The 23,882-nt window shown below is 41.6% G+C and overlaps 1 protein-coding gene and 1 long non-coding RNA gene across 2 annotated transcripts in view; one reads left to right on the forward strand and one right to left on the reverse strand.

The window, feature by feature from the left end:
* Window positions 1-1,502: 1,502 nt before the first annotated feature.
* Window positions 1,503-23,882, forward strand: part of XDH (xanthine dehydrogenase) — an 88,561-nt gene continuing 66,181 nt past the window's right edge. Inside the window, exons 1-11 of the mRNA XM_019527373.1 lie at window positions 1,503-1,684; window positions 6,723-6,780; window positions 9,505-9,601; window positions 11,556-11,664; window positions 12,350-12,476; window positions 14,103-14,164; window positions 15,069-15,137; window positions 18,092-18,160; window positions 19,719-19,805; window positions 21,146-21,287; window positions 22,612-22,704. Coding sequence (XP_019382918.1) covers window positions 1,631-1,684; window positions 6,723-6,780; window positions 9,505-9,601; window positions 11,556-11,664; window positions 12,350-12,476; window positions 14,103-14,164; window positions 15,069-15,137; window positions 18,092-18,160; window positions 19,719-19,805; window positions 21,146-21,287; window positions 22,612-22,704 — 967 coding nt within the window. The 5' untranslated portion in view covers window positions 1,503-1,630. The remainder of the gene's footprint in view (window positions 1,685-6,722; window positions 6,781-9,504; window positions 9,602-11,555; window positions 11,665-12,349; window positions 12,477-14,102; window positions 14,165-15,068; window positions 15,138-18,091; window positions 18,161-19,718; window positions 19,806-21,145; window positions 21,288-22,611; window positions 22,705-23,882) is intronic.
* Window positions 8,175-19,051, reverse strand: LOC109304652. Its single transcript, XR_002099439.1, has 3 exons — window positions 19,039-19,051; window positions 18,906-18,955; window positions 8,175-8,186 (listed from the first exon to the last, which is right to left on the reverse strand). It is a non-coding gene; the product is annotated as an uncharacterized LOC109304652 (long non-coding RNA).

Here is a 23,882-nt window from a genome sequence, read left to right on the forward strand (position 1 = left end):
TTTGCCATGGGCTATATTTGCAGTTAAACAGTATGTCTCTCTGTCTCTCCCTGAATCAACACTGAACCCATTACTGACACCTATTGTCAAGCAGCAGGGGTAATTTTTTCTCATGTCTTGGTGGATAAGAACAGGAAATATATGCTAGTAAAATAATACATGTCTTGTGTTCCCACTGTGACAGCCTTCCAGAGTATTTGTGGAGAGACTGTTTCTGGGTGTGGTAGTTTATTTAGATTTTGCTGTTTCATTTTTTTAAATTGTCTGACCTGTCAGAACAGGTGTGGGAAAATAGACCTAGAGGTGGCTCTTCCCCAGAGTTTTAAGAAAGTCAAAGTCACATAACACTGGTGAAACTACTGTTGCCGAGAGATTCTTATAAGACAAAATAAATGAATAGAGAACGAGTTACAAAAACTACACAGGAGGAAAGAAGACTATCCATTACACTAGGGAATTTTTTTTTTGTCTGCTTAGATTATGAAGTCATGTAGGAATTAAGAGGGAAATTTGCCTGGTTTAGAAATGAAGATGTTGATTCAATAAACAAAACTACAACAGCACCAGCATGCCAGGGCTTGGTGGGACAACTGTGTGACAGCTACCAAGAAAACAGTTTTAAGCCAAACATAAGGTAAGGCTGGGGAATAGAAGCCAGAAAGAATGACAAACACAGAAACTGAAGATAAACGGACCTTCAAAGAATTGATTGTTTTTCTGGGCTTGGCTATCAAGATACACCACATCTGAATTCACCAAACTGAGTAAGTCCAAGGGCCTGAGGAGCCCATTAGACACTGATGGCCATGATTCAGCAATTCAGCAAATCAACGCAGGCATGTGAGCAGTCTCATTGATTTAATGGAATGATTTACGTGCTGAAAATCAACCATCTGCTTAAGTGCTCACCTGGACTGGACTGAAAGAGTTTAATTCTCCAGACTTACTTATACATGTGTAATGTGTGTGTGCGCGTGCATCTGTATTAACATTTGTTTGTTTAACTTATTTCCTTTCAGATGGAAAGTACTGAAGGATTCCAAACAGTTAGAAAAAAATGATAAATTAGTCTCACACAGTGACTCTATTAGCTGGTCTGTATGCATCTGGGGTCTTCAGTGCTCAGATAGGAAAGTCTCTTTCAAAGTTATAGTCATCAAGATAAGTTGTTGTAATGCAAGAAAACCAGAACAGTTCTTGGGTAATTCTCAGTGATAGGTGGTTAGAAAAATACTACCCGTAGGATGCTGTGAATTCCCAGCAGTTGTTGCAGTGCTGTACTTTGGACGCATCCAGTTTCACACTGTCTTTCTCAATGGGAATCCGATATAATCATGATTCATGTTAATCTCTTAGCATATGAAAGGGGCGGGTCACTTTGTTGACTCTTTCCAACTCCTTTTCTTGTCATTACTGCTGCAGAAGCACCAACCAAGTGCAGCTGGCATGCTTCCATGGTGGCTCTTATATAACCTGGGGCACTAATGTAGAAATAAGTTAAACATTCGTAAGTCAGGCTCATATTGCTTGTCTTAGTGTCATCAGTGCTCACTTGTCCGGTGGTGTGTGGGGCTGATCTTGGAGGGGGTATCTGTGGTTCCTATACATTGTATTTTGGAAGATACTTGGCATGGCTTCAGGAGGGACAGGGGATGAACTTGTTTTCTTTGTGAACGGTAAAAAGGTAAGGGGTGATTTCAGCATTTTGCCCCTGGATTGTGGGTGGATTAATCACTAATTTTATCATGCTGTCTTCCTCTGAAGTTTTCTTACTACAGACTAGCAGTGACAATAGAAGCAGTCACAACAACACTCTTTTCAATTAGGGTTGTGAGGGATATGTATTGTTTTGCTTTGCAACTTTGTAGCCCATTTGTATATTTATTTATGCTTTATGACTTTATTATAACATTTTAAAAGGGGTGGCATTAATCAAATAATAATATGAATTACATGAAAGACAGACTAAATTATTTTAAGTTATTTGTTTTTCAAAGGTTTTTTCATGATTGTAATAATAATTCAGTACATTTCTGTGGTAATCGTTAGTTAGTTACTTTATAGTAAGCTGTAAATATAGCCACTTATTTACTACAAATACATGTCATTGCTTGAAACAGTTTGAATACCTATACAAATCTGTAAGTATTCAGTAGATTATTATGACTGTGTCTTATGGTTTTCAATACCCAACTGAATTTGAATTAAACATTCACTTCATTTCCATGTATGGAGCTGAATCCTCTTTAGAAATAAATTGAGTAACTGGTATTGCACAAATAAAAATGAAATCAGATCAAATACCAGTTATCACCCAAGAAGTGGCTGCATTTCAAAGGTAAATGGAGTGGTTTTTGTGTCCAAGTAGAATTCACTTTCTCACAGTATCCCCTTGGTTGATGCAACAAGGACTGCACTTTCCATCTTGTAATGCCCTGAAACAAATCGGGGCTGGCACTCTGCTGCACTATAGCATTTAGCTGTATCCAAGTTTAATATGAGCCGAATTATGCCGCCTCCTTTTTAGCCATTGAGATGGATGCAGTGCTGTTGCATAGGCAGTATCATGTTAAGAAAGAGAGGTGCAAATTTCGTGTGCCATGGTGGAGCACAGACCTGGGGAGACTGGAGGTTCCCTGTACCCTGGCTTGGAAGGGAAAGGGCCAACCAGGGAAAGACTAGAATCTTGCCTGGAGAATCAGCAGCTGGATTCAATGGCCATTCTCCCCCTGGCCCATCTGGATATACTGTATCCTTATTTGGCTCAGAATTGAATTGACTGCTTTTCTGCAGCCTGTGTTGCTGTTCCCAGAACTCTGCAGTGCACAACCCAATTAATTGGCTGTCCCTGTCCCAACCAGAGATGGAAAGTAACTTGTGGGTCAGGCTTTCAGTTTAGACTTGAATTCAAACCTTCCCAGAGTTTGCAGATATTTGAGGTCAGAGCTCTGGTTTGAACTTGTTGAACAGTGAATCTTAAAGTTTAGACTTCTGTCTGATTACCAGCCTACCTGTGAGGAGGGCAGGGGTTTTAGGCACATGGAAAGCCTAGGGATGTTACACAGCCAGCCCCTGAGCTTGTAGTCTACTCTGAATGTGCCCTGGGGTTGCTGTACATGTTGTGGCTGGCACCCCCTCCCCTCTGACCTGTACATTGGCAGTTTGTATAGGATTGTATTCCTTCATACTCAGGCTCTGCTCATGTTAGGCCATAGTGTAGTCGGTCCTGTATGGGCGGGCACGGGGCAAAGATGCAAAAGAGCCCTTCAGTCATCTTGTGCATCTCTGAAAGGATAGTCATGGTACTGGCCCTTGCATTTCCCAGCTGCCACCACTGGGAGACTGCTCATGCTACCAGCAGAGCCACCTGCTTGCAAAGATTGCTTCATCCCCTTCCATGCTAGTTTTTGGAACTAGGCCAACCTTGTTAAGGGAACAGGCTGTGCTTACAAAAAGGAGAATGAGTGTACTCTGACAAATGCCCCCGGCATTATGCTGCCTACCTACTTTTGGATGTGGTGTTGTGGTTTGTGTTGCCCTCCCACAAAATGCAAGTTCTGAGTGTAAAAGCCAGAATAAAGGATTGGGCCAATTCTATTAAAAAAATTCTTATGAATGGGCCCAATTATAAGGTTCACTGGGATACTTCTGCATGGAAGACATAATTTAAAAGTCAATATGGTCCACTCATCCTAAAACACTCCTGGGAGCTTGGATAAGGGAGTTCCAGTAGTTTTACTGAAAGGAACACGATACCTTGTCCTGTAGTTAATGGGAAAGGTTACTGCTATAGCTATTCATGACAGCTTGACATTGCAAATCAGCAATCAGTGTTCTATTACATGGCTAAGGTGCATGATAAGAGGGGCATGATAAGATATGAACTTTCATAGCAGTAGCTTTTATTTTTTTGCATTTGCATCTTTAATGTTATTATGATAACATTAAGATTTTTTGCAACATCTTTAATGTTATTATGAAAAAGGTACTTCATAACAGCTGCACATGCTTCACATTCAGGATTTTTTATTTGAAGCACCTGTTTAGTGCTGGCAAGGCTAGCGCTATATGCACATGAAGTTATTTTCATGGTCGTGATGAGTTTGTACTAGGCAGCAGTATGCTTGGCACCTGCTATTTGATGTAAATTATTTTATCCTCCATGTATTAGGCATGATGTGCACATACCTACCTCATTAAGGGCTGTCCAAAATGGGTGTTGCACTGCTTAACAGCCTAGAATTCCAACAGCTGTAATGGCTATAGCAGAAGTGTCACAGCCAGGAACAATCTCAGACAGGACATGAGAAGAAGATGGTATTAAGTATGCACTCACACAGACCCAGTATTTCCATCTCTATCACAGGCATAGAGATAGCATCAAATTAGAACATAAATAAGAATTTTCTTAAATTTGGCTGTAGATGTGCTTGACCCGGAACCTAGAGTCTACTACTCTTGAACTCTGGGGAAGTCTGGATTGAGATCTGAAAGTCATAGCTCTGAGCCATTTGTGAACAGAATAATAAATCACCAGAGTCCATTAGAAGAGCATAGAAGAGCTCTTTCTTATATCATATGGCTGACTGATATTGTGTGGCTATAAGTTTGCTCATTTGGTTTTGCTGAGGTTGGTCAAAAGGGACTCTGATCTGTTATTCTGATCTCCCAAAAATGAAACCACCTTCAATTTCACCCAGTCATTCCTACCATTAGTGCAATGACTGATGATTGAACTGGACCACAGTTTTCAAGAAGGCATGCAAGCTTGGTTTAAAGATTGTAAGTGATGGAGAATTTATTACCTCCCTGGTAAACCGTTAAAAGCATTTTTTTTTAAAAGGCCATCTTGAATTGCATCTCTTTTTTAAAAGAGAAATTCTTACTTTTAGGGACAGAGAGATTTCATTCAGTGAGAGAGGTAGAAAAGCTAGCTTGCTGCAAATATGTGCAAGCATTCAGGCTTTGTTCATTATGTGGCGAGTTTGGCTGTTATGTGTTTAGCTGCATATTGGGGTTGGACTGTTATTATGGCTAGGCAAAATACAAGGTTTTTTCTGGTGGTATCTTTTATTGGAACAACTGTATAGTTGGGAGAGATGTTAGACAAACTTTTGGCCACAAAGACTTGATGAAGGATCCAAAACTTTGTCTAACATCCTTCTCAACTGTACAGTTAGTCCAATAAAAGTTATTACTGAAAAAAAATCCTCCTTGTTTCTTGGGTTTACCCAAGCATGGAAAAACCCAGAAGTTTTAAGTCATTATGAAAATTATCCAATTCCCTTTTCATACTTGGATAAGGTAGAGACAGTTTTGCTTATAAGGGTCAGACTGAGCCTGTGCACATTCTACAAAAAAGCAAGTGCACTTTGATTGGCTTGGTAAACATTTGTTTGGGAAAAAGTAGCGCGTGAAAAGAATTTCAAGAGACCACTGTTTCTGAGCAAAATACCATTTTTATTACTCAGGTGACCATGCAAATAGGTACATTTTACTCAGATGTGCAGTCCTAGGATGGCACTTACTTATTTACACAAGAACTGCTGAAGGACTCTTGCTCATGGGAGACCATGTGGTGCCCATGGATGCTGATGGAACCTCTGCACAGGAATGTCTATTTTAAACTCATGGAGAGCGGAGAGGGTTATGTGCTTATGCTGAGCAGACTAAAGCAGAGAGAGCCATCGTGCTTGGTGATGGGAAGAATGACTGGATCTGTGTCATACTCTTCCAAAAGACTGTACAAGGAAGGGAATCCATTAACACTCAGAAGTTACAGAAGCAGCTGGAGAGGGACTGTCTTCTTGCCAAGAGGACCATCCCTAGGTTGGGAATGTGGACCCTACTTACCATCCTAAATATACATGTGCAGCATTTGTTTAGCTGTGTTTTGGAGAAGTAGTTTAATCATCCAGTTCTAAAAATATGGATTTGGTTGGGAAGTATTACAGTTTCTTCTCAGAATTTTTTTTTAAATAATCCTACTGCATGCCAGAGGGATAAAACCCAGGAAAAAGGGACAAGGCAGTAAAATCTCATCTTTAAAGAGGTCATACAAGTGTCCTTTGTTTTAGTTTGTCCTTCAAAACTGGGACAGATTAGCATAAATAAACTGCAACTAACATCCTTAGGACTTGAACATTATAAGAGCCAAGAATACATGATCCCATGCTGTTACACAATTCATTTGGAAATGTTCTTTGACACTGTTAAAAACAAAAGAGAAGAACAAGCCCTGTAGTCAGGAAGAGATGGAGAACAGAACTTTGATTTTTGACCATAGATCAGAGGTTCAAGTGAAACCTGGTTTTAAATATAATAGATAACAGTAAACAACATTATTAACAATTAAGGCTGAGTTGAGTTGAAATGTGCAGATTAAGATTCCTTGTTCAAGATGCTTATTAACGTAACAACTATCAATATAATACTAACAGGGGACTAGAGAAGCTGCAGGGTAAATCAGAATTAGAATTTAATCTTGGGGTGGAATTCAGACACAAGAATTAATTGTCTTCTTACATTGATAAATAACTTTTAATGGTCAGCAATGGCGCTACTCAGTTGAAGCCAACAGGCCAACTTAATCACATTTCTAATGACGCCAATGTGAAGAAAGTTGTACTTGGACTGAATTGACTTTTCAAATTCAATGTATCTGTACTGCTGCATAAATGAAGCTTGATCAGGTGATTTTCAATCCTTTTCTCTTCTTTCAGGTAGTAGAAAAAAATGCTGACCCAGAAACGACTCTATTAATCTACCTACGAAGAAAATGTATCCAATGTCAAGAACAGTATGTGATTTCATGTGGTTATGGTATTTCATAGTTGTTTACTATTTCTGTCCATCTCTCAACTGCTAGCCAGAACCCACATCTGGAAATAAGTTGTGTATGTGGGGCTGGTATTTTTTGAAGTGAGCAAACTACATCCACAACTGCAAGCCAAGCAACATTAAACCAGACTACTACATGGAAGAGAGTTTTTGCAACTGCTCCAGTAGTTTTTAGCAATTCATACATGTAGATCTGACAAAATTCAGTGAGTTAGCACAGGGTGATGACTTAGAAAGGATCAGCTGCTCCTCAGTAACACTCTGTGTATCTGCATTTACTCCTTCATAAGTGATAAGTAAACCATGGTAATTCACCCCTAAATCAAACGGCAAAATTGCAGGGGTTTTTTGCAAAGAAGAGTGGGCATATGGACTGTTCCCACAGAGCAGCTGATGCATGGCAAATTTCCAGTCACTGTAATTGGTATATTTGCCTATACCCTAGTATGGATAGAGAATCTTATCAAATACGGAGACATCGAATTGAGAGAGAAGTTCATTTTTGATCACAAAAACTAAACAGCATTTTCCTGGCCAATATGAAATGAGGCTGTTTCCATTTCTATTTCAGCACACTAAAGCTGCTAGTGCTTTTGGTTATGCCATCTATTGGCTAACATAGGTGTCTTGTATACTTCTCGTGCAGATAGAAAGATGGAGAGAAGCAAGACCTGAGGCAAAGATCCTCTGCACAGAACTGGTGTCTTCTTTAAAAAAGGTGTAGTGTCCACTTACCTCTTGGTTGCTGCCACATTCTAGCAGGTGCCCAGGGGATAAGGGAAAACAGAGAATATAGATGTAATACTTACTTGGATGCATCTTAGATGCATAGGCAATGGGGTCGGGGGGAGGGATTGTGCTCTGCCCTCTTTCTGTCCCTTTGTGCCCCTTTCAACATTTGTTCCTATGAATCTGAGCTTGTTAATGTCTAAAAATGATTAAGCATGTGAGAAAATCAAAGCCCTGTTGAAAAGCCCCAAAGTTACAGAAGGTCTACAGCAAAGAATGCTGGGGCCTTCAGGAGCTTCTCACCTACATACTATTTAAACGGATTAGCATTACTGGCAGTGAAAATCCTTAGATTAGGCCCCAGTAGAGCTTCCTGAACAAGCTGCATTTGATGAAGCAGACACATGACGGTATGGAAATAATCAGTTTCAGAATAATTCCAGCTTCAGAATAATAACATCAATGATGCTATTATTCTAAAGGGCCTAAATTCACTCCCGTTGAAATAATGACTTCCATTGCCTTCAACAGTGGAAGAGGCAGGCCTAAATTGATTATCTCAGCATAGTCATGTGTCTGCTGCCATTCACTAAAAACCGATTCCAGCTCATCCTCTGCTCTAGCTGAACCTCTTCATTATAAACAGCATTCATTATATAAAAAAAACACCAAACCAAACCATAACAAAACAAAACATAAAAAAAAAATCCCAGATCCTGCCTTTAAATCTCTAATAGCTGATGTTTGGAATACATAGTGACTTCAGCTTGGCTTCTGTCTTGCACAGTGAGATGGTTTATGGGTGACATAAAAAGCCATAAAACATTTTTAGGCTTCTGTGTGGCATTTTTCCCAGGTGAAAGCTGAAGATTTGATCCTGCAAATTCTGTGGCTGCAGGAGAAAGTCCTGCTGAAGTCCATAGTCATTTGGTATACAAAGCACAGATAAGCCTGGACTCTGAGTTAAAGCAACAGTGAGGGGCCAGTATGTTCTCCATGTGTAAATAAGCCTGGGCACTAACATTTGATGGAGCAAGCAAATTTCCATGAGGGTCCCCTTGTCAAATGTCGTCTCCTGTATCATTTCACTGGAGAGTTCAGGAGGCTTTTTCCTTCCTTGCGGCTGAAACTATGGTGGAGCTGCAGCAATAACCCTTTCTGCATAGGGACCCTGTGTCTTTCCACTGGTCCTCTCTCCCAGCACCTCCTGTTTCTGACTCCATTAGAATCAGGCCATCAAGGAAACCTTGCAGAAAGGCTCAGCATGTACAAGGTAACATAGCCCCAGGAAACAAGCAAATATTTGTTTTTATATATGCATGAATATGTATGTTATGTTTTATGTAAGAATACATGTGTGTATATGCTATTGATCTTTCTGTATAGACAGTCAACTGGCTTTTTTGGATGATAGCCATGGACCAATTTAGCTCATTGGGACAACTCAAGTAATTCAAGTTAGTCATGGGCTTAAATTCCTAGTAAAATTGGGGCTTCATTGAATTCCTTTTGTAATCAATGGATCTCTGAACTCTAAACACATGCAGTTTTACTGTCTTCAACAGGAGAGAACGCTTGGTATTATTATTGCTTCTTTTCATCGCATTGTTTGTACAGATTCCTGAATTTGATCATCAGAGAGACTAGTTTTTAAAACGGGGATCTAGAGCTATATGGCTAATATCAGGCACCTCTGGTTTTGTTCACCTAGTTTTCTCAGCTTATACTGATCCTGTAGTTTTCACATCAGTATTTGAGACTTGTAAAAATGAAACCGTTAATAATATAATCAAAAGTAAAAAATGTAGGAACTAGGTTTCAGCCAGAATATTCAGATACTAGATTGCAAGATTTGGCTTCATAAGGTTTCCTCCAAGACGGTTTTCTAGGGCCTTTGCTACACTCCTTTGTTTTCCTTAATGCTTTTTCTCCTAGTGGGCCTATGTGGAACAAAGCTAGGCTGCGGAGAAGGTGGATGTGGTGCTTGTACAGTTATGATATCCAAGTATGATAACCTCCAAAAGAAAATCATGTATCCTTTGCAAGCTGGATGTCTAAAACAAATGTGTAGTAAAATGACCGTGCACTATAGTTTCATGATTTAAAAAATGTTGTTTGAAAGGTATGTTTCTCCCAAAATCTCAAGCTCCATTTCAGAAAATAAGCTCAGGAGGTAGCAACAAGAAAATATTTCCTCCAGAAGTATTACTTAGTATTTACATGGTTTTACTCCTTGTCATGAAGCATATGCATTGGTTCCTATCACAGAACCTCAAAGGTCATTCCTGATACGGAAGTCCTTATGAACCTGACGTAGCACTCTCTGTTGTAATGCAATCAGGTTTTTGCTCTGGTAAGAATGAAGTAATAATTGCTCTGCTTGGATTTTGTTATATGCTTTCTGCTTTTTATTTTATGCTTTCTGTTGGTAGACAGCCACTCTTCCTGCAAGTATGCCTTTAATCTACAAAGTGCCTGCTCCTACCTGACACAGGGAATGCCTCTGAGAGACATTTACTGCAGAGCTCCCTAATTAGCTCTGCAGTAAATGTCTCAGCATTTATACATGTAGTGCTATTAGTACAGAGCAAATTAATTAATGCCACAGTAGGTTACTTCTTGTAAATACAAGTACTATCGTATTGTGGAGTTTTTTACACCACAGCAGCACACATGTAGATGCTGACCAGTTTGGCTGGGGCACAAGGGCGCTTCAGTGCAGGTGCTGCCTGCTGGCTAGTCCCACACTAGGACACCCTCGTGCCCCAGCCAGTCCCTCTGCAGCATGTTGAGCTGGGTTGGAGCAGCTCCAGACTGGTAGGCTGACCCTCTCCAACGGCCCCTGCCAATCAGGGTTGTTCTTACGCAGCTCAGCTGTGATCCCAGGTGCACGTTCAAATGGTGCACCCGAGAACAATAAACACTGGCGCAATATGGACCAGAGTTAATTGTTCCATACTAATAGCACATGTAGATGCACCCACAGGAATTTATGTTATTCTCCATTCTTGCTTATTTGTGGTGCTAAGCAATGAAAAATGAATCACGAAGATATAAAACACTGAGTATTTATTTCTGTGCAGAATGGGAAAACATTCAAATGCTGAAAAGTACTAAGAGATATTTTAAGAGGTGTGTCTGATCATCTGACTTTTTCACACAGCCTAGAATGAAGGGATGACTCTCAGAAGAAAAATGACTGGATCTCCTTAAAAAAATCCCACCTTGAATTATTGCATTCCTTAACAGTTGGATAGTTTTCAAAGGCTATCCTTGTAGCAGAGATAAGGAAGGAAGAAATAGCTAATTCTGGCAATATTGTTGTATTCTATCTTTAATCTGAACCATTATTACCTTTTTTGCCGCCTGAAACAGGTGTTTCTGGGCAGTCTGAGTATAGACTGAGTATATGGGAAAAAGAAATTTTTGAGTTGTAATCTCAACTAGGTACCAATTTCTGTGGAAGGCCTGATTGAGTCATTTGACACGTCAGTTGCTTTTTCCCTTTTGTAATATTTTCATCTAAACTGCCAAATGAATTTACTCTTTGAAAGTGCTTTGAGGATATTAAATGCTGGGCAAAATCCTGTATTTCTTACTCGGGTGAAACGCTCAGTGTTCTCAACTAAAGTTTGCCTGAGTGTGAACCATAGGATTTGGCGAATTATTAATTATGTTCAGTTCATTTTGTTTTATTGATGGTCTTACACTACATTCATCACTGTGATAGAGTGTCTTTCAGAACCACAAAGTTGCACTGGAAATTTCCACCTGGACTTTCCTCTTTGGTGCAGAAACCCTAGGTTAAATATATCCCCGAGAATTTAGGCCTTAAGTGTTTTGCCTGAGCAGAGCTCTTAATTTTTTCTGTGCTAGGCAGGCTGCCAGCCTTAGTCCATTCCCCTGTCATAACCAGATTGAGTCATGGGCATGCTAGCACTGGCAAATGATTTTAGAAATGAAATGACCTTAATATATGATTCTAGCCACTACTCTGCAAATGCTTGCCTCTTCCCCATCTGTGCCCTGCATCAGGTAGCAGTAACTACTGTCGAAGGCATAGGAAACACAAAAACAAGGCTGCACCCAGCCCAGGTAAGCCATTCGTACTATTAAGTTATAAGATGATGTAACTCGGGGTAGGCAAAATGTGGCCCGTGGGCTGGATGCGGCCTGCCAGGACATTCCATCCGGCCTGCAGGGCCCCTAAAAAATTTAGAAAATTAATATTAATCTGCCCCTGGCTGCCTGTCATACATGCCTCGATGGCTTGCCAAAACTGAGTAAGTGGTCCTCTGCCCAAAATAATTGCCCGCCCATGATGCAACTTGTTATGCCCAGAGTGGCTGGCCTTTGGTTTGCTGACTTGTCTTGCTAGCAGGGAACAAAGCCCCTACATTAAGCTGCTGCTTTCTGCTGACTCATGGTGGCATGCTTGTCTTGCTCTCCTTACTATCATCATTGAATAGCTCCTTGGGCAGCTCAAGTAAGGGACAGGGACAGAGCTTCTGTGGGGAGTAACTTGGTCTGGGCAGTGTTCTTTGGATTTACAATGTTAATAACAGCACAACCCAGCAGGTGTGAGTTTGACTTCACACAGTGTGTGCAGGATGCTTTGCTTATGTAGAAATGCCACCTGCCTGGACTTGACTTCACTTTTGCAACAACAAGTCCCTGCACCAGTGCACTCAAGCACATCCCACCAGCCTGTGCCAGCTGACACGGTCAGGAAATCAGCCACACACTGTTAACTGGTTGTTGTTCCCACTTTTCTTTTCAGGAGAGAATAGCAAAAAGCCATGGATCCCAGTGTGGCTTTTGCACTCCTGGCATTGTCATGTCCATGTATGCCTTACTTCGCAGCACACCTGAGCCCAACATGGAGGAGATAGAAGGTGCTTTTCAAGGTAATAACTATTCTAACACAAGCCTGCAGAGTTGCAACTTGTGCTGTTTTGGCTGCATTTGCCTCTTCAAATGGGATGGAGGTGCACTAGTTTCATTTATTACCTTAAAACCAGTCAGCTATAAGCTGTTCACTTTACATTGCCCAGGGTGTTTGAAATGAAAGGATTCTAGCCAGACATGGCCAGAGAAGAATTCCTCTTATTATCATTATTAAAATACTTTTACAGAAGCAGTGCCTCAGGGCCATAGTCACAGACCATGCCCTGCTGTGCTAGGTGCTGTACAAATACAGAATGAAAAGTTGGTCTCTCCATAAGGAGTTTGCAACCTAAATAAGTCCCCTGATGAAGGGATGCTCCTCAACAATGGCAATGGTGATGATAGAAATAGTGTATGTGCCAGTTATGCATAGCCCTTAGTAACTGTTGTGTAGGCTCTGTGTAGTGGGCTGGGAACATGAAGGAATAAGGCTCCATTATGCAAGTTCTCTTCTCTACTTTATATCAGACTCCTGGTGGCTTTAACTAATCCTGGGGCTAGGGCTGAACCTAGGCTCAATCAGGGATTTATAACTAGCCTCAGGATCGCCACCTGTGCTGAGAGGAGATCAGATGTACAGGACTGAACTTGACTGGCTTAGTTGGTGAAACAGGAGACTCTTAATCTTAGGGTTGTGGGTCTGTGTCCCATGCTGGGTGTTGTGCAAGTTTTTCTGGAGCACGTTATAAAGCAGTCAGTTTGTAAACCCCTGGAGGAGAAAAGGGTAATCACTAATCACCAGCATTGATTTGTTAAGAACAAATCATGCCAAACCAACATGATCTCCTTCTTTAACAGGGTAGCTAGTAAAAGGGATGAAGGGAATGCAATGGGCAGAATATACTTGGACTTCAATAATACAGTTCCAGAAGTTCTCAAAAATAAACTAGAGAAACGCAGGCTAGATAGGATTGCTGTTACGTGGGTACACAATTAGCTGAATAACCATGAGCAAAGAATAACTATAAATGAATCAATGTCAGAAGGGCAGGAGGCTTCAAGAGGGGTTCTACAGATGTCTCTAATGGATCTGATGCTGTTTAACATTTTTATAAATGATTTTAATCCAAAAGTACAGGCCTTCCTAAGTTTTCAGGTGACACCAGACTGGGAGAGCTTGTAAACCCTTTGGAGAATAGGAATAGAATTAAAAAGAATGTTGATAGTTTGGAGAATGGGGCACTGGACAGTAGAATGAAATTAAGCAAAGGCAAATGTAAGATGCTACACCTAGGGAAATAAAACCAAATGCAGATTTAGATTAAATCTCAGGGGGAAAAAAATCTTTGCTGTTATACTAGTAGACAATGAAGCAAGCTGTCTGTGGAATGCTGTACAATCTCCTTCCTTGGAAGCTTTTAAGAAGAAATTGGAAAACCATCTTCCTGGGATGGTTTACAAACAACACATCCTGTACTTGTGACCCATAAAGTCCATTCCAGCATTATGATTCTGTGAGAATTGATCCCTTCATTTTTCTAGATGGTGGGTAACTAGTCAGTTGTAATTAGCCAACCTTCACTGCTTGCATAGAAATTTGCAATAGAAGGACTCTTACCTTTTATTCTTTTGCACTGGCAATGCAGGAAACCTGTGTCGCTGTACTGGATACAGACCAATTCTGGAGGGGTACAGGACGTTTGCTAAAGTAAGTGGCCTCAGGTGGCAGTGCAGATTTCTGGAAGATGTTACCTAACTTTCAGCAGCAAATATAGTGCACAGTTGAACTGGGAGGAAGAGAAAATACATTTGGTACATCCCTGCTTCCTAATTAAATCCTAAACATAATGCGGGATCCTGTCATATGTGTATCTCTTGTACAGATAATATGACTAGAACAACTTAATCACAATAATTGTTCAGGACAGTTGAATTTATTTATGAAAAAGTGTACCAGCATGTGGTCCCAAATCAGGTCACCTCTAAATCAGATTTTTTCATCATGCTTTTGGTAAAACTCTTGCCCTCTAGCCTCCCCTCCATAACAAAACAGATCCCAAATATCCTGGATATGAAATGGTGAGAAACTACAGTGTACAAAAGAGGACAAACTTTGGAGGAGCCTAACTTGAAAATTGATTTTATGAAAATAGTCCCCAGTTGGGTTGTAGGAAGAGGCAGAACACTACACAAGATAGTGCAGTAATTATTGTTATGGGAGGACTGTTGTTGTATCAAAAACACCAAGAAATAAACAAGTCACTCTGAATAGAACATGCACATGTAATTGTGTAATGGGATAAAATGAAACAGCAGCCACAGGAAAATCTATTACAAACTGGAGCAGTTTTCCCAGGGAAATGGTAGCAGCTCCATTACTCAAGCTACTTAATCCTAAACTGGACATGTCCTACAAAATAAGCTGCAGAAAACAGTCATACAGTAGCAAGCACAGAGATGCACTTATTTGGCATCTTCCATGTCCCATTTCTATATTTCAGTGGTAGAAATAACAATAAAAGGGGACCAATTTCTCTTAAAAGTGAATCAAACTTGTTAAGTTTTCATTGAATCTACAGATTTTTTTCTCTCAACAATTTTTGTCCATGCAGGATTGGGGTTGCTGTGGGAGAGCAGCCAATGGCCCAGGGTGCTGTAAGACTGAAAAGGAAAACAGTGCAGTAAGTGGAATTAAAAAGGCAGTTGTCTTAACTTATAGTTTAATTAATTTATTTTATTTGATTGTCTCTCTGAGCCCAGCCATGAGGATACAATGGAACAACAGGCACTTAATCAGGTCTGAACTGTTCACTAGATTAGAGAACTCTGGTATTAAACCCTCACTGACAAACATATTATTGACATTAGAGAACAAATTGTAGAACGCTAGATAAGGTAACACATTTACAGCAGTGTCGGTTTGTACACCGATGTAAGTTATAGCAGTGTCTGTCTCGAATGGACAGTTGATGTACATCCCCAAGGGAGGTGTCTGCACTATAGTAGGAGCTTGACCAGAAGAACCTGAGGACCTGGTAATAGCTTGTTTGCATTGAGCAAATGGCTACCCTGGGATGAAAAAGGCTAGAGCTGCAGGCACCTAATATATCAGCAATGCTTAACCAGGGTGTTGGGGTCAGGGGTGGATCCAGAGACAGTGCAGTGCTGCAGTTGCACCCCACAACCCTTGATCCCAAACTTCAAAACTAACTGCCTGGGAGAGGCAGCGGCATTTCTATTCAGGCTGTGCTGACAGGGTCAATTGTTCATGGCTCATTATTATCATCTCCCCGATTCCTGTTAATCTCTCCGCACTCCACCACAGGTGTTAAAGACCCCCTCTCCTTTTAAATGGTCATCATATTTCACTATTCAAACTATCTTTGCTTCTGCAATTTTCTGTCTAGTAGCCCTTCCTGGTTATGTCTCTCTTCTACTGTACGGTCCTGCAGACTGTTTTTAGCTCTAGCTAAAAAAATGTAGCTCAGGTGATGTCATATTAACTCAGGTGTAGAAATGACTGACAGGGAAATATTGGAGGCACTGTCAAGACACTCAAGAAGGCTCGATTTTGTTTTATGAATCTGAAAAAGACATACAATTAACTATAATTACTGCAGGACTAATGACACAATATCCTTTGATTATTTTTGCCTAGTCTGTTGTGTTTTTTTAAACTGTACATATACTCTAGCAAATTAGTGTACATTCCAATAGTTATGTTCTTTGTTTTGATCTTAAACTGAATAATATACTGCTAGCCCTCTAACATATTAGTAAAGCTTCTAATTTATCTTTAACTGGAGAAAAATACATGTTGTGTTATATATGATGATATGCCATACCATCTGCACCTCCCTTTTCAAAATTCTAGATCCGTTTATGGCAGGGCACCCTAAAGTGCTGCCAGACCTTTTGAAAGGTGTGGTAAGGTGTTAGGAGATAAGTGGATAAAATAGGAATCAAAACTTGTGGCAGAGGTGATTATCTTTTATTAGACCAAATAGATATTTGCAAAAAAAACCCAACCATTTTTTTGCAAATATCTAGTTGCTCTAATAAAAGATAATCACCTCTGCCACAAGTTCTGATTCTTTTTGCCTCTAGACCAATACGGCTACAACCTGGATACCTGACACACAGATAGGTGCAGGCTCAGGTCCCTGCACTTATTGTCAGTGTCCCTGGATGTTCTCCCATCTGTACTGACAGGCCTTTCTGCAAGAAAGTAAGCACTGTAATCTATAACTTAATTTTCCAATTTCAGTAACACTCAGTTCAAATAGAGTCCAATGAGGAGTGTCTCAAGTCCAATGAGGGGTCCCTTGAGTCCAAAACCATTGGGAACCACTGTAATAGATCAAGTAAGGTGTCCCATTCTGAAGTTTTTGGAAAGAGAATTTTGATAGTTCATTTTGAAATGACTTTTCAACACAGGTATCATTATATTTGACCTAAAAATGGATTTAGATAAGTTGAATGGAATATTATCAATTTTGTGGAAGCAAAACATTTTACTCCAAAATAATTTTTTTCAGAATTTTGTTTCTTGGAAAAATTCTGAATTTTTAAATTACATTCCTGAATGAAAAGTGACTCAAAATCATGTAATTTCCCACAGGTTGGAAGATCAGGTTCATGAAAACTTCTGCTCTTAGGAGAATGGTGCAATGCATTCTTATTTGCATCAAGAGTTGAGTTATAATTTTCACTCTGAGTTATTCTTTTTATTAAAAACTGGGCGCATCTACACAAGACGCTAAAAGCACAGTAGATTAATTCTACTGCACAGCGCATCATGGTGAAAGCTGTGCTAATGCACTAATGCACAGTAGAATTAGTCAACTGCACATTAGCATCATCTAATAATTGTGTGCCAGTGTTACTGTGTGGTAGCGCCAATTACGGTGCATTACATTAGTACCTGTTATTACAGGTACTAATAACAAGTAATGCGCCATAATCATAATGCATACCTGTAATAACAGGTACTAATGTAATGCACTGTAATCTGTGCATTAATGCACATGTAGACATGCCCACTGACTTCTACATATTGGAAAACTTGTGTTTTTAAAGAATTTTGTATTTTTCAATAAAATGTCAAAACAGCAAACCTGAAAATAAGTTTTGATTCCAATTTTATCCACTTATCTCCTGACATCTCACCACACCCTTCAAAAGATCTGGCAGCACTGTCGGGTGCCCTGCCCACAGACAGATCTAAAATTTTCACATTTCCCTCTCTTTTCTCCTCCCGCTAGGAAGCAAATGGTTAAAGGGAAAAAGTGGAAAATGAGGAAAAGAAAATCTTAATTTTTTTGCTTTTCAGGTTTTTGGAATTTGAGTTTGTTTTTTTTTTACTATGGTCATTGAAAAATTAAAAATGTTTGTGAAATATATATCCCATTTTTCAACATATTTTGCTTGTGTTTTTGGAAACCAGACTGGACAAAGTGCTGGATGGTAGGTTAGAGGGAATAATATTATGGTTGCCAATGAATAGACTAACAAACTCTTCCACCTCAAGTTTCTAGGATTCATGAATCATTAATGGGTGAGGATTTGCCTGTAAAGAAAGTTAGGATTGTTTGATTTTGCATAAGTGTTTGAGGAATTATTTTTTTCTCTTTAGAACCGGGGCTGCTGTGGAAAAAGAGCCAATGGCCCAAGTTGCTGCATGAATGAGAAAGAAGAAAATGCAGTAAGGCCTCTCACAACCATTTTCTTTTTTCCTTTCTTTTCATTAGTTTTGTTAGTTGTTTGCTGTTCAACTTTTTTCTTCTATTTATTTATTCTTGCCAAAGCCTGAAATCTATATTAATTTTAGTCAAACAAAGCACCAAGGGCCGATCTGATTTTGATTTTCCATAATCCCTGCTCCCCCAAAGCTACCGGTGTAAAAAGGGTAGAAATAAGGTTGAATAACACTCTGTGAGTTATCCTGAGTGGAATCCCAACTAAAGTCAGATAAATCTAAGCTGCAAGCCCGTTTTTTTTTGTTTGTCATTTCACTGTATCAGTCTTATCTGTTTTTTCATGTAATGAAAAAAAATGGTTCTGTTGTGACAGGGTGCCATCACAAGGCCGGTCCTGATGTCAGCCAGCCCACCTATCTAGGGCAGTCTGCCCTGTCTCACCTGCCACAACCTGATGTACTAAACTAGATGTTGAGTTGTGGGAGGCTGTCCATTTAATGCCCCAATGCCTAGGGGGTTATATATGGCTCTGACCACACAGATAGCAGCCAAATAAATACTAGGCCAAAGGTTCACAGTACACTCACTGTGACTCCTCCGGTCCTTTTGTTGAGCTGCATTTGGCCTCAAGCCCAACCCCAGCCTCAGACATCTGGAGACTAACCTTGGCCTCTATGCCCCTTCATTGGGGCCTCCATCTTATGCCCTTTCACTAGCCTTCTCACTCGGGCCATCAACTGCTTGCTAAACTCTTTGGGGTTGGCCTGTGCACAGTCCTTTAGGCCACTCCTGCAGCTCTACTCTGCGTGCCCCCTGTGCAGCCCTTCAGGCCTGCCGATGCAAACCCTACTCTGCACCCACTCTGTGCAGTCCTTCAGGTCACCCATGCACACCCTACTCTGCACGGCCTACTTCATTCACTACACCCCATCACTGGGGCCACTCTACCACCCCCTCGCTAGGGCCACTGGGGTCTTATACCCCCTAGGGCTCAGGTGCCTCTCTCTAGGCATGCCTGGCCCCCCTGCCTGTCCCTACAACTGGGCTACCCACTGGGTTGTGGGGGCTGGGGTTATAAGACACCCCATACTTGCCTTTCACTAGGGAGGCAACTGGGGTGGCATTTCCTGAGAAATACCCCACCACAGGCAGCCCCACCATACTATCCATCCGTGGTAGGGAGTAGTTTTATGTCATTCCCCAGGACCAGGAACCTCCTGCCATCCCCATCACTCCTGCCCTTACCTCCAAGATGTTGTGAGCCAAGGCTGCAGCTGGGCAATGTTCTCCCTACAACTGCAGTCAGCAGTTTGCTGGCTTCTCCTGCTCAGTCCTGCTCTTATTACTAGCAGCTGATCCCTCTTCCTCAACCAGGTAGTCCCCTGCTGGCCATGTGACTTGTGATGGGGAGTACAGCCATCTGCAGGCTGCCCTTCTGCTTGGTCTTAGCCGTTAAAGTGGCAGGCACCAAAGGTGCTCTGCCACATATGTAATGAGAAATGAATGGAAGTTGCACATAGACTGAAGGAATGGTAGTAAAATTCAATTTGTATTCTTTAACAGGTAACAATATCTTCCAGTTTGTTCAATCCAGCTGAGTTCCAGCCTTTAGATCCCACACAGGAGCCTATCTTCCCACCAGAGCTACTGGTAGGTCTGTTCATACAGGAGAGCAATGCGACTCGCTGAAACTGATTATCTCAGGCAGGATTTGCATGTCCCCAGTTCCCCAGTGGCTCCTGCCTTAAGAAGCCCACAGTGCAAAGGAAGATGCTGATAAAATGAGATATCATGGCTAAACCAAAGGAGACGTTAGATCTCCAGTGTGTTATGTAGGAGCTCTGCCAGTAAAGGCTACCAAGGATACCCTAGGTAGGCTGATTAAGTGCATTCCCATTAGAGCTACCCAGTTTCTGCCTAAGACCCACTGCCATTCTGTATTTTAGCTGCTTTGGTTTCCTCTTGGGTCATCCTGAATCCTGGGCAGATTTTCTATCAGCAGATGTCCTACACCAGGATTTTATCAGCTCATGTGTTTTAGTATCCTGTACATTTAACAGACGATCTTTAAAACTCTGTTGTTAGTTTCACTGCTGAGGCCAGCTGCTAAACCAAATATAACATTACATAGGTCAGTGACTTTCAAACTGGGTTATGCATACTACCCTGGGGGTATGCAGCTCTTTACCAAGAGTACGTGCCTACATTTTAAGAATGGCAGTGGAGCTTTTGTTTGGTGAACCCAAGATGGGTAATGGTGTTGCTGCATGTTGACACTGGTAAATGTGCAGGGACACATGGGGGATAGGGGGTATGAGCAGCAATATTTTGCAGGTAAAGGAGTACACAGACAAAAAAGTTTGAAAACCACTGACCTAGGGTATTTTCAGTCCTTTCTAGAGATTATCACAGATGTTGTTTGTTCGGTCTCAAATTTCCCCTGTTTTCTCTATAAGAAAGTTTCCTGTTTAAGGACTGCCTTTGTGTTTTTGGAAGGAAGCCATGTTAGTCTTCTGTGTTCTCAAGTTTACTATTCCTCTTAAGCAGCAATCACAGGATGAGGAGAACCAAGAGACAAGTCTGAGTCTGGGTTTGGGTTTGTTGCTACTAATTCTCATTCCAGAGTGATTAAGACCTATGCAATGATTGCAATCTCATTACAGAAAGCAAGCAAAAGATTCTATTCATTTCCAGATTATACCTGCAGAAGCTGACAAAACTTAGGACAGATGGTCCTTAGAGATGAGAGTTCTTCTCATAAGGGGGATATGGCAACATAAAACACCAGTAGTGTTCAGGGTAGAGAAAATAAAAATGTCTCTTTTTGGTCAGCATTAAATGAAGGGAAGGAACTACTTGCTAATGGGTGCATGGGCACTCATGAGAATCAGTCAGTAAGATAAATAGGGAGGAGGCTGGGTAGGGGCAGGAATTCTTGGTATGGTAGCAGCATTTTACAATCTAACTTCAATCCAGTTTTCTTTCCACAGACTCAGAATAGCAAACCCCATAAACAACTATGTTTCAAAGGCGAGCGCGTGATGTGGATCCAGCCCACAACACTCCAAGAATTGGTAGCACTCAAAGCCCAGCACCCCAATGCCAAGCTTGTGGTAGGGAACACGGAAGTGGGTAAGAGGAAGAATTGATTTTCAATTTGAGCAGTTGCAAAATTACCCACAGAAGATTTTTCAGCAGCACAGTATAAAACAAGTTTGTTTTTTTTCCTTCAGGCCATTGGTATGAAATGCCTGAGGTTTCTTCAGGGCATGGTGTGAGGGGAAAGTTTTTCTTCTTCTCATGTGGATTAGTTTCATGAACACAGCTTTTTCCTCTTCTTCATTGTGCCAAACTAAATACGTGTTACTCCAGATCCTCAGGCCTTTCGTTATTTTTTTTGAGCAGTTCAGGTGGGTTATTGACAAGAGGCACAAGTTACAAGCTTCTCTCCTTTGCCCTGAGAAGGGAGCAGTGCATTGAAAATGTACTTGCATTCAGACACAGGTGGACCTAGCAGGTGTATGGTGGTGTGGCCACATCCCCACTTTGATTAAGCATATGTGCAGTGAGCTGTCCACTGCCAGGAGCTCTGGTGAACTCTCTGCTGAACACCTCCCTCCCCTGTCCTTTCAATATCCTAGATTCACTTTTGCATTCTGGTAAATCCAGTCATGAAATTTCCTGTCATTTCCTTTGGCTTTGGGCTGGGTAAACCCATGAACGGCACGTGCCCCTGGTGGCTGGGGGGGCACGGCTGCACCAGCGCTGGCAGGAGCATGGTGGCATTGAGTGGGGAGCTCCTGCAGATGCCACCGGCACTGGTGGGGAGGAGGGGGTGGTAAGCACCGACCAGGGATCGGTGACCACCTGCAGGCGGTGGTGGCCAGGGGCGATCATGGACTGCCTACAGATGCTGCCAGGGTGGTGAGCAGCAACTGCTTTTTTGCAGGGGGTGTACCACCATGTGCAGGGGGTGCACGTGCACCTGCGTGCACCACTTACCGTAAACCTCTTGGGTTATGAAGGTCCACAGAACACTCAAACTATTTCCAGGTGAGAGGAGGTGTGAAGGATATTTATATAACCAATCTGAAATTTCCTCCCTGACATATGAACCTGTTTGTCGTTACATAGCTCAACAAGAAGATGGCTGTAGTTGATGCGCACAAATAAAGTGCAACTATGGGAGAAAAAGATTCTATATCAGAAATAATTTTAATGGGTTCTGGCCTAAAATTCCGTTATGCACATTTCACCATTGGCCAGTGATTGATGTGGGCACCACTTTGTGGCTTTTAAAACACTTGCATAATCAGTATAAGATGTAGTCGTTAGAGCTACCCAGTTTCTGAAAAAGGACTGTCACATAATAATACTTCCTTTTTCCTAAGAAGTTGCTAACTTTGGCTGTCTGCCATATTTGTGTATAATGTGGTAAGGTTTGTTTTGTCTTCAGGTATCGAGATGAGGTTAAAGAATATGCTGTACCCAGTGATATTAGCACCAGCTTGGATTCCTGAAATGAATTTTGTTCAGCATACAGATAAAGGTAAGTAAGGAAGGTTCATAATGGTTCTGAAGTTAGTGTCAGGTCTTCAGGAAAATTATAAAGAAGTTACTATAGACAAAAAATACATAGTTTTTAGAAGCTACGTTCATCTCCATTCCATTTTCTAAATCAGGACCTGCTGCCCTTAGTCACCAAGGCTAGGTAGAGACATTCAAAAAGTCTGAGGTGGAATCAATATAAGTTACAAGATTTTCTGTAAGCAATGTAGTTTAGATAGGTAGTGCACATCACACACATTCACCCTTTGGTGGTGGGGGCAAATCTTAGACTGGGTTCTGCATTTTTCAACCAGTGTGTATACCAAACGCATGTTCTATTTGGATATAGATCAGTTTCCAATCACTAATACCGGTACAAGTGTAATGTCTATACCTGGCCTAAAGTAGTCCTAGTTTCATAGTTACTAGGGTCAGAAGGGACCTGAGCAGATCACCAAGTCTGACCCTGTACCATGGCAGGAAAGAGTACTGGGCTCAAACGACCCCAGCAAGGTGATTGTCTAGCCTTGTCTTAAAGACCCCCAGGGTAGGAGCCAGCACCACTTCGCTTGGAAGTTGGTTCCAGATCCTAGCTGCCCTGACAGTGAAGTAGAACCTCCTGATGTCTAGTCTGAATTTACCCTCTGCCTGGTTGTGACCGTTATTTCTTGTCACTCCTGATAGTGCTTGGGGGAACAGGGACTCCCCCAATCCCTGCTGGTCCCCCATGACCAGTTTGTAAATGGCCACCAGATCTCCCTTCAGCCTTCTCTTGTGGAGGCTGAACAGGTTCAGGTCCCGTAGCCTCTCCTCGTAGGGCCTGCCCTGCTGCCCCCTGATCATGTCAGTGGCCCTCCTCTGGACCCTCTCCATGTTGTCCACATCCCTTTTGAAGTACGGCACCCAGAACTGGATGCAGTACTCCAGCTGCGGCCTGACCAGTGCCGCATAGAGGGGGAGAATCACCTCCTTGGACCTGCTTGAGATGCATTTGTGGATGCATGACAAGGTACTGTTGGCTTCCTGACTGCATCCCCACACTGCCAGCCCATGTTCATCTTGGCATCAATGATGACTCCAAGATCCTTTTCTGCCTCTGCACTGACGAGAAGGGATTTCCCCAGCCTGCAGGTATGGTGCTGGTTCTTCCTCCCCAGGTGCAGCACCTTGCACATGTCA

Source organism: Gavialis gangeticus, unplaced genomic scaffold, assembly GCF_001723915.1.
Source record: "Gavialis gangeticus isolate Ggan-Ray unplaced genomic scaffold, GavGan_comp1, whole genome shotgun sequence".
Lineage (NCBI taxonomy): Eukaryota > Metazoa > Chordata > Crocodylia > Gavialidae > Gavialis > Gavialis gangeticus.